The sequence below is a fragment of the Anomaloglossus baeobatrachus genome, chromosome 6, assembly GCF_048569485.1.
Source record: "Anomaloglossus baeobatrachus isolate aAnoBae1 chromosome 6, aAnoBae1.hap1, whole genome shotgun sequence".
Lineage (NCBI taxonomy): Eukaryota > Metazoa > Chordata > Amphibia > Anura > Aromobatidae > Anomaloglossus > Anomaloglossus baeobatrachus.
The window spans coordinates 168,344,609-168,365,897 of NC_134358.1; the positions used below are offsets into that span (position 1 = coordinate 168,344,609).

General features: G+C 38.1%; 1 protein-coding gene across 3 annotated transcripts; it reads left to right on the forward strand.

Annotated features, from left to right (window-relative positions):
- Positions 1-445: 445 nt before the first annotated feature.
- On the forward strand, positions 446-12,363 carry ADCYAP1 (adenylate cyclase activating polypeptide 1). 3 transcript variants are annotated; one of them, XM_075314481.1, is made up of 5 exons: positions 446-1,163; positions 1,393-1,497; positions 3,821-3,955; positions 4,509-4,604; positions 7,176-12,363. In XM_075314481.1, exons 2-5 carry the CDS (start codon positions 1,394-1,396, stop codon positions 7,360-7,362), a joined length of 522 nt encoding a protein of 173 aa, XP_075170596.1. In that variant the 5' UTR covers positions 446-1,163; position 1,393; the 3' UTR covers positions 7,363-12,363. The 3 variants fall into 3 exon arrangements, with proteins under 3 accessions (XP_075170596.1, XP_075170598.1, XP_075170597.1); XM_075314483.1 differs by lacking the exon at positions 4,509-4,604; XM_075314482.1 differs by lacking the exons at positions 446-1,163; positions 1,393-1,497 and adding an exon at positions 3,641-3,739.
- The last annotated feature ends 8,926 nt before the right edge of the window (positions 12,364-21,289 follow it).

Here is a 21,289-nt window from a genome sequence, read left to right on the forward strand (position 1 = left end):
ATATATGTATATGTATATATATATATATATATATATATATATATCCATGCAGTAATGCACAAGAGATGTGTGAGTGGGTATATATATATATATATATATATATATATATAGCGCCTGGGCTTCAATATGATATTTTTATATGTTTCATATATGTTAGGTGCTCATCTGAGGCTTTTCCAGATTAAACTCTTTCTTTTTCTATAATTTAGAATGAGCACTAGATACTTCTGCTTGTCACCTGTGCTGTCAGAGATAATTTATGGGAACATATTGCCAAAAGAGGAAAAAAAAATATTGATGTGTAGTTAAACTAAAGGGAATGTGTATGTCAGAATATTTATAAGAAAACTTATGACTGTGATCGGATCATCTGTGAGGAAAGATGAGAATTGTTATCATGTTCCTGGAGGAATTGGCCTGATGACGTCTTTTCTGATACTGGATCATTACGTGACTTACACTCTGAAAAAAAGGGAAGCTGTTTGATCCATGGATAAAAATCCGAGCGCCACAGAATCACAAACAATAGCTGGTATTTAAAGGTAATATGCAGACAAACATTTACAACGCAACCTCTTCCTAAAGTGGCATTTGCAGTAACTATTCTGCATGTGTGTGTATATATATAAATATATGTATATACATACAAGAACGGAGGGCTGGTCAACTTGAATTGCAGCACAAGAAGGAGAAGAAAGCAGCTAGAGAAACGCCTCAGGAGAAGTATCTTAGAGAAGATCTGATCTCATTGTCAGCATCTCAGCCCAAGACTCATAACAGGCTGCACCAGGCTCTCCCTGCCTCCCTGGCTCACTGCTTTTTTATATCTCATTCTTATTTACTTCCCAGCAGCTACAACTTGTTTTTTTCATTTTCTTTTTCAGCTAGGGAGGTTATATTTTATTCTTTATTTTGTTATTCCCCTTCTCTTTTTCTCATCTCAGTCGGAATCCACCTTTATTTTTTTTCCCTTGGAATTGTGGCTTCCATCAAACTTTTAGTCAAAATAGCAGCAGCCAGCCAGTTACTGTGTAATCCGAACCTGTCACACAAGGCAATGCAGTCCACATTCTAAGAAAGAGCGGAAACTTGCAAGACACTTGGCTTTAACTTGGGACCTGCCATCTCTGTTTCTGTGACACAGTGGAGTTTCTTTTTATATGGTAAGAACCTTGCATGTTTCCATATATGAACCGTTAGTATAGAATTGGCAGATGTGTCTACTTTATTTTTCATAGAAGATCGGAAAAGATTGCATGTATTTCACATTGGTAAATATTTTGCCTGTCCCATTTGCATATGCATTGATCTAATTGAGGTCAAATCGCACATTGATCTTGGCTAATGAGAAGTGCCTGTTGAAAGTGTTCCCTTCACTTCTCTCACCCGCAGAATGACAATGTACAGGAAAGCCCTGCTCGCCTGGCTGCTGGTCTATGGAGTAATGCGCTGCACTGTCCACTCCTCACCTACTGCGCTCAAGTATCCGGCACTTAGGTAAGTATTAGACTAATTATTGTCATCAAAACCTGTTGTTATGTCAATCTTTCCAAAGAAATCATATTTCAAGTCAGTATGGGGCTGTGGAAGCAAAACATCTCTTATTATTCACTAGGTGTAGCTTCCCTTGAATTACTACAAAGAAAACTAGAGAAGAGGAGTAGGCTAGAATATTAGCAGCGAGATGCACAAAGACCCTGTCTCATCCAAAGGACTATAATATTTAATGCTTAGAAGGATTATCATTCCCCCTCCAAACAATGAGTCTCTCTTGCGCACATCCTTGGTATTTCTCATTCCTATTTTCCATTTTGCTTATGGATTTACTGATGAAAAATAAAAAGCTTTCCAACATGTAGTCTTGCAATCCCTCAGATAGTATAGGAGAATCTTGTTTAAGATCAGTGATAGTATGTCTTTAAATGACAAAACCTGACAGCCGGGGAAGCCCCCTGTGCTTCGTGCCTCTGCCTGCTGGCTGAGAGTCACCCTTTGTACAATGGAACAGGTGCTTGGCTTCTATTGTACAATCCTAGTAATCAAATTTCACAATCCTTAAGGGAAAAAAATGAAGGTTTTTCATTAAAAACAATTTATTATCCAGGAATCTGCGTTGATGTAATTTCCATAGGAGATAGCTATTGTTTGCATGTTTTGTACTGGGAATATAAGAATAATAAAGACCATACGCATTAATGCACATAGACGAAGGTTTTAATCCATTGACACATGGTGCCCTAAACATCCCGGTAAAAGCCGAGGCACAAGGGACAAATTTAAGAGATTTCATCTCGGAATTTCTTAGATCAAAAAACATTAAGGCTAGACATGAGACTGGCCAGTCTTTAATATTTCAGGTATCTGCTATTTCTCAACCTTAGCACATACAAGGCATATTAAAAAGAAAAAATAAATACATTTTCAAATGAAATATAATTAATACCTCGTTATATCTAGTCATTTACAGAAAGGATGCCACTTAAGGTAATAAATCTCTTCTTACACCAGGATTTTTTTTTTGCAATTTACAATTATATACATTTCTTCTATTGTCCAAATAATCCATATTTTTATTGCCTTTTGTCGGGCACCACATTAATTATCTTCCGAATTTCTTACACAATCACATATTAGATTTATAAATAATTCATTGTGTGCTCAGAGGATTGCTTACCCCCCCTCAGAAGGATCACTGCTTTCTCGAAATGAAAAACAAACACTTACAAGTAAAAAGGGGTCACAAATTAATAACTATAATGCAAAATTAACTAAAAAGTACACATTGATTTATGGATTTTCTGATTTATCTTTTTAATTTGCTTTCCTTCCTTAACCCTTCTTCATAGCTAAATAGTTTATCTTGTGTCAGCTGTTGCTGGAATACAACTCCTGTCATTCAATGCATAAGACGATGGGAGTTTGAGTCCCAGAACAGACGAAATGCCAGAGGCTGTTTATGCTTGTTGTGTGTTCGGTGACGGTGGTCAGCGTAAACTGTTTGGGTGTGCTTTCTGCTTGGCGATGTTAATCTATATAATACCCAGGATCATTTGCCTGTGGTACAGAGAATCTGACACAGCTAAACTGTGATCCAGATTTAGCAAGAATAAAACACTTTGGAAGCATCTATTATTAATAACGCTGGCAGAGCAAACTGACAAAAATAGCTTACGGTGACCTACATCCCAGCAGATACAAAGTGAAAAAAAAATCTTAAGGAGGAACTTGGCATGAAAAGAAACAAAACCCCGACAAAGTCAGGACCCAGTCTTTCCAAATATACTCCTCCTTCTGTAGAAGGGATATGGGTAATGCTACTGCCGAATTTTTTCAGTGCTTTGTGGCCAATGCTTAGTGCTCTAGTTTAATGTTTGGAAGCTGATAGTGTGTTTGATGATGCTGTTCTGCCAATAAAGGAAAGTTGTTTCCCTCATCCCCCCCCTCCCCAACCCTTTCTAATCTTCCCCTTCCTCCCCTCCACCTCCTCTCTCTACTCTCGGCTCCCTGTACTAATGATTGTAGGATTTGGCAGCCAGCTCTGGCCCAGCCCCAACCTCAGGTCAGCTCACAGATGGGCTGCTCTTGTTATTTCTCTCACGCCCACCTACAGATTGATAGGGTCTCGGGGGTCTTTTTCCATCAGCGTCTGGCATCTCATCACCGAACAATATTCAGAGAAAAGACCAGTAATGTAGACACTAGAAATGAACCTTTGCCAGGGATTACATTGCACCGAAAGGCACTGATCAAGTCATTATGCATTTTTTGATTAATTAAGAGGCTTACAATTCATTCTCCTTTCTTTCTCTCTGCTCATTAGGCTTGAAGATGAAGTGTATGATGAGGATGGTAACACTCTTCCAGACTTTGCTTTTGATAACGATCCGATTGGTATTGGAAACCCTTCCTCTGTCTTAGACGATATGTATTCCTTTTATTATCCACCGGAAAAGAGGTGAATTCAGACTTTTTCCCTAAATGAGATAAAATCTAGTTAAAATGATGTGTTGCATAGTCACAAATAACGAAATAAAATCTGCAAACACAATAACCCTGCTTCTGTTTCATGTCAGACCGTATTGCGACTACTGCAATGCATCCAAATTATTTAACAGGAGGTGCACATGTAAAGGGAAAATGGAAATTTATGTAAATTAATAACATTCAGTGCTAATCAGGTGGCATCTTGCAATTAAGCAGCATCCTGGGAAAACAAAAAAAGCTTTATATATACATATATATGTATATATATATATATATAAAGTGGATGTGGGAGGAAAGGACATAAGAGGCATAACATGTGGAGTAGTGTAAAACATGACCCTGTGACAATCGAGTCTAGGCATAATCAGGAAGCTGTAATGGGTCAGCTGCACCCAGCCCTCGCTGTGCGCACATACACACTTTCCATTCAGAAATGCTTCTTGCTTGAAAACAACACATGTTGATGTCAGATTTCCAGGAATCATTTTCCTTTTTTTTATTTTTTTTTTCTTTGCTGTTGTCAGACATGCTGATGATCTATTAAACAAAGCCTATAGGAATTTACTGGGGCAATTGTCTGCGAGGAAATACCTGCATACTCTGATGGCCAATCGCTTAGGGTAAGGTTGTGCTCTTAAAACGTAGTTTTTGTACACGTCCAAAACAGTAAAACAAAAAAATCAATCCAAATTCAAGCTGTAATCAATATTTATGAAGAACAGATCCGCCTTATGTACTGAAGCATATGGACAATGTAGCGCAAAACATCAGACAGTAGACCCGTCTAGTTTATGGATTTGAAATGCCATGATATTTATTTTTATCATCCCTATTTAGAAGGATTTCACAGCTTCACTGTAGCAGTAAAGCTATATTAAGCTGTGTTGTTTATTTCACCTGGATTTTGCATTTACATTTTTGTGGTTGAGTCTCTTCTTTTATTGTCCAATATGTCACTAATTTTTCCTTTGAAGAATGGAGCAGTTGTGCGCCCTCACGCAATATAGATTTCTGGGTTGGGTTACATTTTATTAATGCTCTAGGGAACTCATTGCATCTTCATAATGAATAATTCATGTGATGAATATATTGTCTCCAAAACTGTCATCTTAAATTATCAGACGTTAATGCCGTGGTAGGTGAATTCCTTTTAGTTAGTAAAACCTGTGACTTCCAGTGTGAGAGCTGTTATATTTGTTGATTTTGTTACATTCTCCTTGAAATTACCAGTTGAGAAACCAGTTTAGAGGCTCAAGTGGGACTGATATCATTAGATTACACAATAATGGATGATAAAATTAAGATCAATGCTATATTTACATAGGGCATGCGCAGATTGTGAAATGTAACACATAGTATTACCAATTGTTAATTCCCCCTAAAATATTCCTTAGTCTGGTAATTGTCATCAGATTATCCAAGCTCTAGGCTTTTACTGGATGACTAGGTGACCATTACAACACAGACAAAAGGTAAAAATGGCAATTTAAGGGACATTATGAAGCCACCTTTGGTCTTGTCCCAATCAGTACATCGATATCCTACCATATATTTCACAAAAAGAACACAACTCATTTCATGTTGATGACAGCAAGCCCCAGAGGCAATTATGGTAGCAAAAGGGAGGACAGTCCCGTAGTGATTGGTAATGAGACAGAGGCCTTTGGGAGTTGTCCAACATGAGGATCAAGGCGTAGGGTTGCCTAATGGAGCCTGGGTAAACAGTGTGCCAGATGTTTGCACCCTTTGCTCAGGATTTATACAGCTATAATTGGGCTTGACATTAAGATATTTTTCCTGTTTTTTCTATTAAGATTTGAGTATTAAAGCCCTGCTAAGCACATAAACGCACATATTATATATATATATATATATATATATATATATATATATATATATATATATATATATATATAGACATGTTGCTTACTATTTGGATAAACACATTATCAAACATTATCCATCTGTCAGAAATCACATTTTAGGAGCGATGAAACAGAATATCTTATTATAATTTATGTTCCTTTTGTTTTGAGGCGAGACATTTTCTTTGACAAATGTGTCATTTGGAGGCCAAAGATAAATCCGGAGAAAATCATGATACATGTAGCTAATTACAAGATAAACCTCTCCTCACTTCACAATAATGAATGATATAACTGCAAGATAGCAGCTGATAGCTCAAAGTGTTTGACAGATATGAGAATAAGAAATCGATTTGTCATATTCCCCTTGGGACTATAAAGCTACCATATGCAATTCATTTCTGGGGATTAGAGAATGGCATTCCTGCTATGTATCTGTTGATGGTGGTATTGTAGGCATTAATTTTGGGGAGTTTGACAGAAATATTGGACAGATGGATTGTGAATTAACATGTTGCACCTTATTATGATGATAAAATGTAGTGAAATTTATCTACTTGCAATTGTGCGCTTAAACTGAAAATCAGAAAAAATATTGAGATAAGATGTAATGAGATGACTGTTTCTTTATACACTAAATGTGACTGTAAAATGATCAATGAAGTCTTATTTAAGATATGTGATGATGGGTAGATTGAGGTGGGGGCCTTACTAGTGTCAGTTAATAAAACTGGATCATTAAACAATTCTTAATCAGAATATTGTTCCTTCCCTGCCAAATTAAAATGTTTCACTCACTGATGTTATTGAAACAAAAAAAGATCTTTCTTTAAACTAAAAATATGCCAAGCATGCTAATAATATTGGGCATCCCATTGTTTTTCCTGGCAGGCAGGTTCTCCTGTTTCTCTGCTGCATACTGTGTACCCATTTACCACATGTGTTCATTGATTTATGGCGCCTATTGACTCCAACAGGATGGCGATCATAAATAAGGCTATAGCAGAGAGAACAGGGGACCTGGATCCTGTATCTATACAATGAGACTTAGAACACAATGAGAGTGTATGCCAAATTTAAAGTTGGTAAATTTTAACTAAACCACAAGTGATATGGTTAACTAACTTCTTATCCCTTTAATGGGGCCTGCCCTACCTATGAGATAACTAGACGGTGCAATTGAGCAAATTGTATGTTCTATTGTATGGTGCAGCATGCTCAGTATTTTGAGCCAAGTATCCTAGCCACAGGCCCAGCTTGAGAGCAGAGCAAGGTGCATGTAGAGATGCTACTGTAGACTGCAACTCTTGCTTTTTGCCATTGCAGTGCATTGAGTAGCAGCCTGGAAGACGACTCGGAACCACTATCAAAACGGCACTCAGATGGCATCTTCACTGACAGCTACAGCCGCTATCGAAAACAAATGGCTGTCAAGAAATACTTGGCAGCAGTCCTGGGGAAAAGGTATAAACAAAGAATAAAAAATAAAGGACGACGAGTAGCATACTTGTAGCAATGAGCAACCAGCCAACCTGTGTATACAGCCCAACAAAACGAAAAAAAAAAAAAAAAAATCATCACCAAACTGACTGAACAATCATCGCTCCTGTGTTATCTACAAACATGTATTTATGTATTAAGTAAAGCCATTAAATGAATATTTTGATAATAATATTGTTTTTCTTTTGTACAAAGCACTAGAGAACGCACAGATCTACTTTGTGGACCAATTAATAAGTTCTATATGTTATATATAAATATATATAAGTGACAAAGAACAAGTACAATGTGTGCACAAATCTTAGAATTCGCACGAGCTGTTTATGTTTTTATATAAAGAGAAATAGAAAAAATAGACAATCATTGTTTAAAATATTTTGCTCCTATTTTTGTAACTTGAAATTAAATGGATAGTATTTTTATCCGCAACAGGGTTGAAGACCTTAATTATAACCTTTTGCTGATGGACATAGACATTGATGACCTAGTGCAAGGGATTTTGTTGCTAATGATTTTGGTGAATTGTTCTAGACGATTCTGCCCATGGTGAGTGCCACCACCAGCTCCTTTAATCCCCTTAGGAGCATTGTACCTCTAGTTAGATTTTCCAAATGCTGTGCTGTCTTTAATTCCACTTTTATATGTATTTGTTTGTTAGAAATAGTTTCATGACCCAACAGCTCTATTAAATTATTAGCTAGTTCAATGCACCCCACTTTGGGTGCAGTTCAAAGTCACCTATTAAACTTTCTAATTGGACCAAGCACATAGTAATATTGTCCTGGCAGCATATCTCTGCTGGTCAAGAGACAATATGAAAGCTGGAAAAAAGTACAGCACATTGCGTTAAATACTGCCCTAAATGAAGTTCATGGTTGTGGACCTATCTACTAAAAAGTAATCCAAGTTCTTCAGAAGGTCCATTACCCAACTGACAATGGGCAGCTTGGTATTGGAACGTGATACAAAGTACATTGTGTTTCTCTCCAGTGCTGTCCATGCTTCTCTTCATGTCTATCTACCAAAAATATTTTCTTCAGCTTTGAGTTTAGGTACTTATTTTGCTGTCTTCTTGCAGGACATTACTCCTTCTTCCTCACCCTTCATCATTTTAGTACTGTCGTTCAGCAAGTCATTATTTTCTCCTAATTGTAAAAACCTCATGTCATGTTTATGCAAGCTCTTATTGTAAAGTTAGGAATCCCCTGTTGTAGCTACTACTAAATAATTATGCACTACTACTAAAGTTTTGTTCTTTGTTTTTTGAGTCTTTAAAAGGTAAAAATGTATTTTTCTACATTATGGCTTATTGCTTAGTAAAAGTACTTTCATAAAACAACGTTTGTCATAATATAATGTGTAGCATTCAAAAAGTATTTATGATCTATTGTAAAAAGAAAAAAAACGAAAAAAAACAATGAAACGCAAGGAAACTGAGGTCTCTCTTGCCGTATGTCAGTCTCATGACCATGCCTATGTCTAAGGAGATGTCTAGGAAATGTAAATACTTTATTTTTTCCTTTTCACCTAATCTTATCTAAAGAGAAAAACTTCATCTGAGTCACCAATGTCTAAGTCAAGAGCAAGAATGCTGCTAGAGAAAGTGTACCAAACCTTCCAGCTTTTTCTTCCTTCCAGTCTGATCAAAAAGTGGTGATGGATCCAAGGAGCTTGAGTAGAGTTCCTTCCTTGGCCACCCGTCAGCTGATCCTATTGCAAGCAGTGGCTGCACTTAGGAGTTTGGTCTTCATGACATCAATCTTACCGTCATTTTGCGTTTTTCCTCAGGCAGTGTGACACAGGATGCAGTTTGCAGCTTTTGTGCCTTTCCTCGCCTTTTAAATTGCCACGAGTCACAGATGGCTTTTTAGTGGCCCTACAATGCTGCAACACATCGGCTTGTATTTTAGTCTCATCTACGTGTTTGTTTGTAGTGGGTAGGATTCTATATGTGTTAGCTGTACAGATGATGTAGGGTTTCAGTTGCTTTTCAAGTTGGTTGTAGTAGTTATTGCGTCATCTATTTAGCATCCTTTGTACAATTTACAGCAAAGCCAACAGCCTTACTAAATTAAGTGGATCTGTTCTCCAACGATCTGCATAGATGTAAGTCTATATTTTATGTGCAACAGATTATTAATATAAAAGTGAATACTATTAAACCATTATCTAGAACTAAACAATTGATTAATGTTATTTAAAGTGTGCAAAGCTTGTGTTAATAAATTTTTGTATCCAATGCAATTTTGTCTAATGTTTGGAAAATAAGATTTATGTAATGGCATTTGTGCATTACCTTAAAGCTTTAGATCAGTTAACTATTTTTTTGCGCTGCGTAATTTATTTTAATTTCTAAACAAAAAAAATATGGAACTAAGGGAGACGTGTACTTGTGCACAGAAGCATGGGTAGTTTTTGTATTTGTCAAAGCTAAAATGTTTTGGAATTTTTTTTGTAAATATTAGTAATTATTACAATCTAGCTCTGTTCAAATACATTATACCAAAGCAATCATTATATATGCAGTTGCTTATTTATATAGAGGTCCTTGGTTCCACATTGATGTTGTAAGACGAGTTCCTTGTTGTGAAGGAATGTGGTGTGAAGTTCATTTTGGAATAAGTAAAGCTGGTCGCACATCATTCACACACCATTCTTGTTTAAATGATCGGCACTGCATTGGAATATGATTTTTTTTTTCAAATGCAAACGTATTCAGTGGAAAATGGATTCCCGAAGACTCAAGATGTTCCATCTTAAGTGATCAGCAAGTCTATATACAGTACCAGCCGTCAAGTATCTGATGATGGAAGTGTAATGACGTAGACAATGAATGTCTAAAAGAAGACTCCTGGAAGCGCATATTATAGTGGAGTGATGATGGAAATATTAGATTCCATTTTTAAAGCCTCTTGGGGAAAAAAACAAAAGCCTGTGTGTGAGTAATCTTTGTGGGTTTAATGGATAGCGGCATATATGGACAATAATACTTATCTGCACCATTTTCTAGCAGACCTAGAGGATAATCTCCATATTTGCATAACTAATAAAAGTAAACCAATAAGGATCACACCTCAAATCAATAAACATATCCATGACAAGGACAGGAAGTCAAGAGGCCCTTTGTGAGCAGCAATACACAATATCACAGAAATAGAAGCGCCTGTAGACGTAAAAGAGCAAGTCTGCTAATAAAAACAGTAAATTTACTACTAAATGAATCATTGTATTCTCCAACTCTACCTATTTTAAATATTTTTGGGTTTTCTAGTCATTTGCAGCTAGACTTGTACAATTGTTATAACATGAATGTATTGTATGTAATTCCTATTACTGGCTGCACAATTAAATCAGTTAATCTACTTATTAATTGGATTTTCTATATATATTTTAAAGGTCCCTCACATGAAAATACCTTTTACCTAAAAGATACATTACTTGTACAGTGTTAAATATTTCTAACCATTGGATGTAAGTGGAGACAAATGAATCTTGAGAAACCCACAAACACAGATAAACACACAAACCCACACACAATCCCATACATCTTTTCAATCTTGACTACACTCAGAACGCACAGATTCCGCTTCTACAAGAACTTCCTGATGTCTATAAAGTAAATTTTCATGTTTCCTGATTTTCATGCCCTACAAAATTGACGGCTATATTGTCATTTTGTCCAATTTAGTCCTATTTATTATCGTATAATATCAACCATATTCTAAAATATTTGAGTTATGAAAATCTTAATTTTTCATTGTCATCGCAGGTTATTTATTTTATAATGTAGTACAGAGAGAAAATATGACAAATGCATATAATAAAATATATTTACCTGGTAGGCAAAAAATGGCTTATTAATTGATATTATTTTTCATTGTAATGAAGTGGTTAAAACATGACTAAATTAAAGGGAACCTGTCAGGTGCAATATGCACCCAGAGCCATGAGCAGTTCTGGGTGCATATTGCTAATCCCTGCCTAACTGTCCCTGTATACACTAGCATAGATAAAGAGATCTTTAGAAAAAGTATTTCTAAAGATCTTTTATCTTATGCTAATGAGTGAGGGGACTAGTCCCAAGAGCATTATATACCCCGACTAGCTGTCCTCTTAGCATGTTACCATGCCCACAGGCGTGTAATAACATGCTATTCAATTCAGCATCAGCAGCGGTGATGCGTATACTTGTGTTCTTCTGAATGACGGGCACTTCCGGTCATGAGCAGTATGAAACCGGGTGTACGCGTTTCAGACAGATCTAGTGCGCATGATCAGAAGTGCCGGGACATTCAGCTCAGTGTTCACCACGGTCACAGGTACGGTTCTGGGTGCATATTCCACCTGACAGGTTCCCTTTAATAAGTAATCGTATTTGTCCCGTGAGCTATATTTATTTAGAAAACATTACTAAGTCATATATTCAATAAAAAAGTAATTTTACAGCATTTTAAGTAATTTGTAGTTCAGCATTTACAACAAACATGTTTATATGCTGCAATGATGTGTAACAAACACAATATATTACTTGGGAGATATTAATAGGTTCATTTTAATGACTAGCCCCATAGACATGAACACTGCTTAATATTGATTTTAAAGCTGATCATATTGTTTCTATGATGAAAAAACACATCATCCTGCAAACTACTTCCTTCCAATGAGGACCAATTTAATATATTCAAATATGTTTCTAATCCCAGCTACAGATTTCATTATTTTTCTCCGACCTTAGTCACACTACTGTATTATGGTCCAATATATAGTGCCTTGAAAAAGTATTCATGCCCCATAAGCACTAACACATACCAACACTGAGTATCAAGTATTTGTGAAATGTAAAAAAATGATACTTTTTTTTGCATATCTTAAAAATATAAATTGTGATGCAGGCAAAATATATCTTTGTACCTTGTTAGCCAGTAGATAGATTTTTTTTCTTTTAAATTGTGACGTGCATTTGTATTCAGCCCCCTGTAGTCTGATACCCCTAAATAAAATCCTATGTGACCAATTGCCTCCAGAAGTCACCTAATTAGTAAATTGAGTCCACCTGTGTGTGATTTATTCTCAGCATAACTACAGCTGTTTTGTGTAGGCCTCAGAGGTTTATTTGAGAACATTTAGGATCAAACCACTCCATGAATACTAGTGAACACTCCAGACAGGTCAGAGATATAGTTATGGAGAAAATAAAGCAGGGTTAGGTCATATAAAAATAGCCCAAGCTCAGAATATCTCACAGAGCGCTATTCAATCCATAATCCAAAAATGAAAAAAGTATGGCACAACTGCAAACCTACCAAGACATAGTCATCCACCTAAACTGACATTTCAAATAATGGAGATCACTAATGAGAGAAGCAGCCTAAAGTTCCATGGTTACTCTGGAGGAGCTGCAGATATCCACAGCTCAGGTGAGAGAATAAGCACAGGACAATTATTAGTAGGGTACTGCACAAATCAGGCTTTTATAGACGAATTGCCAGTCATATGCTATTTTGAAAGCAAGCTATAAGAAGTCCTGTTTGCAGTTTGCAAAAAAAGACATATCGGGGACACAGGCAACATGTGGAAGAAGGTACTCTGGACAGATGAAACTAAAATAGAACTTTTTGAGCTAAATGCAAAATGCTATGTGTGGCGGAAAAAATAACACTGCACATCACTCTGAAAACACCATCCTCACTGTGAAACATGATGGTGGCAGCATGGAGATGCTTTTCTTTAATAGGGATAGGGAGTTAATAGGAATATGGAGCTAAATCCAGGGCATTGCTGGAGGAAAACCTATTAGAGGCTGCAAAAACGTGAGAATAGGGAGTAGGCTCACCCTACAGCAAGTCAATGACCCTAAATATACTGCCAGAGCTACTTTGGAATGAACTAGATCAAAGCATATTCATTGTCCAAACCTTAATCCCATTGGACATCTCTGGCAAGACTTGAAATAGTTGGCCACAGACGCTCTCCATCCAATCTCACTGAGCTACAGCTATTTTGTAGAGAAAAATGAGCAAGAATGACAACCACTAGATGAGCAAAGCTAGTAGAGACGAAAGATTGCACAAGTAATTTCAGGAAAAGGTGGTCCCAGAAAGTATTGATTCAGGGCTGAATATATTTATATGTCATAACTTTCAGATTTATATTTCTAAAATATTGAGAAAACAGTGTATCATTTCCGTTACACTTCACAAATACTTGCTACTTAGTGTTGGTATAGCACGTAAAATCACAATATAATAGATTTAAGTTTGTGGATGTACCTTGAAAAATTGTGGAAAAGTTCATAGAGTATGAATGCAAGGCACTGTAATGTTTGATTTGTAAAGGATCATACAGCACCTATCAAAGTCCAAGGGATCCTATTGTACTTCTCGGCTTTCATACTTTCATACAGCAGCAGACAATCTGGATTCTACTCAAAAGTTGATGATACCTTACATCATACATTGCTACGGTATATAACAAACACTCTTCTAAGAATGTCACCAAACAAAGCTCTAGGGCTTTATGGCCTAGGTGTTAATCTTTGCTGTATTTGTGAGACTTGGCCAAATAGATTGCAAAATACATCTATCTATCTCTCTATCTCTCACCTCCAAACTGCCAAAAAAGGCAACACCCCAATTTTATTTGCCTGTTCAAAGCAACTTTTCAGTTCAAACCTGAAAAACGCTGAAGATGTTTGAACTGTTACATTGCTTACATCCATTATTACATGTGTTTTTGGATGTTTTCTTTCTGCCATTGTGGGTGGGATATCTAGATGCTTTTGACTGATTCCTCAATTGCAACTTTTTAAAAAGATGCAACATTTGTCTCAAATGTACTCTATTTCCCCCCCCCCCATAAAGTTATTTTATATTGGCTTGTAATTTTGACACAATTGTGGCACAATTTAGCAAAATTTGGAACTTTAGTTTAAATAAGTCGAAAAGTGTTTGAAAGACAAAAATGAAGAGCATTTTTGATTTTACGTAAAATTCATAAACCAAATTCGCTTTTTGAAGAGATTGCTACTAAATACATAAATAAATACCACAAGACAAAAAAAAGAAAAGTGACCTAAAAAAACGCAAATGATGTCTCAGGTCCACTATTTTCAGTGACAAATCAGAGTTCTGCCTTTTCTTCAAAAATGTGAATGTTGTGGGCTAGTATAACCTCTTACATGATGTTTAACTTCATACCAGTGCTATATGGGAAATTCTTACCTGTTCCTCAGGGCATTCCACCGCAGGTCTTCGATGGTCTTCCTGCCAGCTGAAAGCAGTACGGTATCACCGGAAATGTGTGTATATGTGTGATGTTACCACAATGAGATGTGTGTATGTGTGAGAGCAGAGGGATCCTAATTGATAAAGAAACGGGAATGGCCACCACAGCATCTAGTGGAATCTTAACCAAAAACACCAAATAACACAAATGTATGGAGGAAAAGAAATAAGCTGGCAAGTAAACCATATGGGATCACCATGTAAAGTAAATTACAATAATTTACTTCAAAAATTGGACAAACAACATTGGCACACATAAAAACATCTAAAATCAGAAAATACAGTATTTTTATGAGCGACTTGCTGTATGGAACAAACAACTCCCTCCCCAACTAAAATCGGGAAAAAAGATTGACAGATCCATTTTCCTATTGCCGCTAATTCCAGGTGTTTGCCAAAAATTACCTCCTGGGGGAAGTGGTCTGGAAGACTGGCTCAAGACTCTTGTTTTAACATTTTATTTTAGTAATGGATCTCACCAACAAATTGGTGATATATTATCATATTTTTCATTTTATACTACTCAATGGTGACATGCATATCTCTGAATGCAGAGTCAGGAATAGCATGCATTTTTGCGTTATTTTTCTAAACTATCTAACTTCTCCAGTTCTATCAAACCAGACTGCCAGGTCTACGTTGTTATGAAACTATCTGATTTCATGTGGCCTTTCTGCACTGTCTTCAGACGCTATAGATTACCTTAATGCTATTTTGAAGGAGTTGCTATTGGGCAAATCACTTTAGCCCAGATTTACTAGTATTTCAAAACCTATGCCATTAATTTATTACCAAACATAATTGCTCTTTACAATGCCTTGCCAAAAGGCTCTGTCATACCACATTCCATGTCCCACTCTCATACTAATATGGTCTCTCTTGATTGCACCAGATACAGACTTATTACCTTACTCTATTTTGACCTTAAAATATTCACTAGGTTATTAGATAACACACTAAAGGGTGCTTTACACGCTAGCGATGTCGTGCGCGATAGCACCCGTCCACGTCGCTGTTTCATCATGGGGTGATCGCTTCTGTAGCGAACAATATCGCTACGGTAGAGTCACACGCACATACTTGCTTAGCGACATCGCTGGATACACCGAACAATCTCTCCTTTAAGGGGGCAGTTCGTTCGGCATCACAGCGACGTCACTAAGCGGCCGCCCAATAGCAGAAGAGGGGAGGAGATGAGCGGTCGGAACATGCCGTCCATCTCCTTCCTTCCTCATTGCCGGTGGATGCAGGTAAGGAGATGTTCGTCGTTCCTGCGTTGTCACACATAGTGATGTGTGATGCCGCAGGAACGACGAACAACCAGAGGCCTGCACCACCAACGATATTATGTAACGGAGCGACGTGTCAATGATCAACGATTTTTGACTTTTTTGCAATCATTGATCGTTGCTCCTTTTAGTCACACACAACGATATCGCTAACGGCGCCAGATGTGCGTCACAAAAACCGTGACCCCGACGATATTTGTTAGCGATATCGTTGTGTGTGAAGTACCCTTTAGTCTTTGGCTTCTTTACCTTATAAACAAAGTTTAAAGGTCCAGTCACACATAACGAGATCATTACTATGTCACAGTTTCCGGATCATTGTTAAGTCGTTGGTGAGATCGTTGGTGAGATGTCACACTCATTTTCCCAACGACTTTAGTAACGATGCAGCGACCTGTATAATGATTTCGTTGCTCGTTGGGACCCTGTCACACAGCAGCTATGTAACGACGCTGTAAGCCACGTAGGCATGCATATGCGTCGGCTTTTCCACACCCCTCCGCTCCAATTGGTGGCTGATACTGTGTTCTGATTAGGCAGCCTGCCTAGAAGGCAACTTTGTATCGTTTCATCCTTTGTCCCTTTTTGAACCTTGCTTTGAGGATAGAACCTGCGACTCCACCCGGACTCATTCGTACTTTGTTCCCGGTTGCTTGCTTGCTTTTCGGATCGAAGCTGCATCTGCACCCGGATTCATCCCTCCTTCATTCTATCCTCAAAGCAAGGCTCAAAAAGGAACAAAGCATGAAGCGATACCCAATCAGAATGCAGTACTGTTCTCAGCGCCAACCAATCGGTACACAGGGGGCGCAGAAAAGGTGACGCAACTACACGCCTACATGTCACACTTTAAGTTCTCATCTAGGTCATTAAAGAGATCGTTGGTAGGTGTCAAACCTACAGATCCATCCTGCCCAGCAGGACTCCAACAAGCCAAAAATGGCCCAGGACATTCAGCAACGACCAAAGATTTCACAGCAGGGGGCGGATTGTTGGTACGTGTCAAACATAACGAGATTGCTGGTGAAGTCGTTGCTTCATCACAGAAACTCTGACGTAGCAACAATGTCGTTAGCGATCTCGTTATGTGTGAAGTGGCCTGAAGTCAGGTTTTTCATTCAGTTAAATAGTTGATAATACTATGTGGATGGTGGCTCTGATAGATATGATAAATGAAAATAATTTCTGTGGAAAAAGAAGCGCAATAGGGTCTTACCCCGGTATATAAGGGGTCTTAAGATAAGTAATCCTACTCACCAGATCAGGTTGTGAAAGTCACAACTCCTATGCAAGCATGTAACTCCAGGTCACGGCAGCAGTCCCCGGTTGGCAGATAACGGAAAACAGTAGAGAGGGGTTTCACACCGCGCCAATGACCGACAACTCCTGAAATTTCAGATCAATGCTTCTTTATTTCACGCACAGGTCAAGTCAACGCGTTTCAAGAGTCTAAGCTCTCTTCATCAGGACAAGCTGGCAAAGAACATCAAATCTGCTGTAAGGCAACCTATACAGCAATATATACCTTAGAGGTGGAGTCCTGATCCACCCCTTTTGAAAAAAATCGGCGGGAATCCATACATTTAAAAAACAACAAGACAATGTAAATCATAATATTGTCAAAAAAATTCCTTTGTGAGAATATATTCATAATTTCAAGATAATTGGTAAATCTGAATAAAAATAATATTGAACGAAAAATAAAAGATGTATATAACAGTGTGCACAGGTGTAGTTCTTGTTTCCAAAAACATTGCAAAGACACATATGTTCCCAGATATGTCATTATTCCATAACCTGCCTAGAACCATATTACAAATGGTCTGCAGCCTACGATCCAAGTGTCAGGAACATAGCACCAGAAGCATTTAGCCGTCTGTGCCACAGATGAATACGAAAAACCTGCCCAGAATCAGCTTATCAAAAATATATATTCTCCTTAGTCAGAAACAGAAAAACAAGGGTGGGGAAGGAATGGGGAAATAAAAAATTGGATAAATATCCCTTTCATCACCCAAAAGAGGGGTTTGGAATAATAGTTATATGTACTACCATGTGTGAATTAAACCAAAAAAATATATATAGTGAACAAGTAACCGATCTAGTGATCAGACGCCCGACCTGCGGTTCCACCCTGGGGACACGTAGGAGAGCAAGTGAAAAACTTATATATACATTATTAAACTTTGCTGGGGCTTAAAGGAAAAATCCCCGAGTATCAAATTAATGCAACACAAACCTCTATGTTAAAACAGAGACTATAGCGTTAATTCAAACCCGCCATAATCTTATCGAAAGGAAAAAGAAATTATCGCCACAGGCGTGAGGAGTAAATAAGTGTAGTGTGCTGTTAATCTGGGCTAGCCAACTCCCGAAAAAAGTAAAAGGTGAGAAGAAACTATCCCTAAATTCATGACGGAGGACAAGTCGGGTAAAGTTTATTCAACCACTCATTATAGTAGAGACCGGACCTATATCTATTCCGTAGCAGCTTAGTGCCGCATTCATGATGGCTTTAATGGGAGAAAGAAGTGTAACTCTGTGACAAGGTGAATTAAGTTGAAGAGCAGTACGCATGCTCCCAGAAAGGTGCATAGCTAGTGTTCCTAGAAAGTTAATCAGGGGAAGCTGGGGTGAAAGAAGTTCAAAGGCGTGGGAAAAATTACTAGTGCGCATGTCACATTCTATTCATGAAAGTCAGTCCTCCTACCATTTGGATCTTAGGAGAAAGAACTATAAACGATCTGTTCCTCATCTGGGATAACTCAGATGATAACATCAATAGTTTTTTGGGACACATCAGTAAGAATAATTGGGGTCTCACTTTCTCGCCCATTATTAATAAGAACATGATCGACTTTTTGGGTGGAACCGCAGGTCGGGCGTCTGATCACTAGATCGGTTACTTGTTCACTATATATATTTTTTTGGTTTAATTCACACATGGTAGTACATATAACTATTATTCCAAACCCCTCTTTTGGGCGATGAAAGGGATATTTATCCAATTTTTTATTTCCCCATTCCTTCCCCACCCTTGTTTTTCTGTTTCTGACTAAGGAGAATATATATTTTTGATAAGCTGATTCTGGGCAGGTTTTTCGTATTCATCTGTGGCACAGACGGCTAAATGCTTCTGGTGCTATGTTCCTGACACTTGGATCGTAGGCTGCAGACCATTTGTAATATGGTTCTAGGCAGGTTATGGAATAATGACATATCTGGGAACATATGTGTCTTTGCAATGTTTTTGGAAACAAGAACTACACCTGTGCACACTGTTATATACATCTTTTATTTTTCGTTCAATATTATTTTTATTCAGATTTACCAATTATCTTGAAATTATGAATATATTCTCACAAAGGAATTTTTTTGACAATATTATGATTTACATTGTCTTGTTGTTTTTTAAATGTATGGATTCCCGCCGATTTTTTTCAAAAGGGGTGGATCAGGACTCCACCTCTAAGGTATATATTGCTGTATAGGTTGCCTTACAGCAGATTTGATGTTCTTTGCCAGCTTGTCCTGATGAAGAGAGCTTAGACTCTTGAAACGCGTTGACTTGACCTGTGCGTGAAATAAAGAAGCATTGATCTGAAATTTCAGGAGTTGTCGGTCATTGGCGCGGTGTGAAACCCCTCTCTACTGTTTTCAGATATGATAAATGGGCAGGGGGAATCAGCTATAAAGGCTCTTCTTGATGGCCTTGCAGCAACCATTAAGCTCACACATATAACAACCTGGTCTTTTAAAATCAATAATGGCACAAAACATGGTTGTCCATTGTCCCTTTTTTAATTGTTTTTTATATTGAGCCCCTAGCATCACACATTCGGCAGCGGCCAGACATAAAGTGGGTTTGAGAAGAAGATAATTTTATTAAAATATCCCTATTTGCTGATGACATTTTGTTTTTACTCTCAGAATTCTCCATGTTACCTTCCCAAATGTCAATAAAGCACCACAAGAATTTAAAACCTTTCAGGATATAATATAAGCACCATCCAAAATGGAGGCCTCATCAGTGAATGTAGCCCCTGACTTACCATAAAACAAAATTATAGCTTTCAATGGAGAGACTCTGCAATAAAGTATCTAGGTGTCTGCCTCACTTCCACCTATTCCAACTGTCTGATAGTGATCTCTGATAGTATGACTGTATCAATAGCTCTACCTGGTCTATTTATATATCCCTGTGCCGCTCATACATATGCACTGCTTTTCCCACCCACCGGCATCTGTGATTGGTTGCAGTCAGACGTGCCCCCAGCCTGTGTGATAGCATCTGCCTGAGCAGAGGAGGACACATGAACATGGGTGCAGCTCATCCTCAGCCTCCTGCTGCATGCCCAGGATGAGCAGAAGAGGAATACACATCATAGAGGGCAAAGCTCATCCTGGGCCCCTGCTGCATGCAGCAGGAGGCCCAGGATGAGCAGAGGAGGACACATCTTCGCAGGTGCAGCTCATCCTGTGCATCCTGTTGCACGGAGCAGGAGGCCCAGGATGAGCAGAAGAGGACATATCATTGTGGGCGCAGCTCATCCTGGGCCTCCTGCTGCATGCAGCAGGAAGCCCAGGATGAGCAGAGGAGGACACATCCAGAGGAGGACACATCATCGTGGGAGCAGCTCATCCTGAGCCTCCTGCTGAATGAAGCAGGAGGTGAAGAATGAGCAGAGGAGGACACATCACGGGCACAGAGGTCTGCTCATCCCTCTTTCTTCACCATCTATGGGTCTTACCCCCAGACTCCTGCTTCTATTACTTCATGCCCATGTGGACTAAGAAAAACACTGTTTATTCTAAACTGGGCTGTATTTTCAACAAGCTCACATCACCTGACAAATTACGTCATACCTGGAAGGAGCCCATATATTGTAGCATCTACCTTTATTTTTAGTGCAAGATCTAGACACACACAGCTCCAGAAGTGAATGCGTGACCTTGAAGCAGCTTGCCACCACGACACAGAGCTTCGGTGAGTACACCGTGCACGCTCCTATTCCCCCATCCCTTCCACCAATATTTTTAATCCCCGGATTGTGGTTCCCATAGACTTATATGGGTACCGGATTCCGAAACGGAATCGGATTTTTTTAAAAAAAATTGCAGGCACCTGCCAGTCCCAGTTTTCTGCGAATCCTCCCAGCTCTAGTTTTCAGTCTAAAATGACTATATATGCTCTATTCAAATTAGTGTTGAATCTAAAGCAATGAATATTGTTCTGAAAATGTAATACAATAATTATTTAGACTCGTATATTTCTGTTTTAATTTTTACATAAAAATAAACAAAAACATAAAAACACAGTTACAAAGAAATAAATTATATACCAAATAGATTGACCAAAAAATATAAG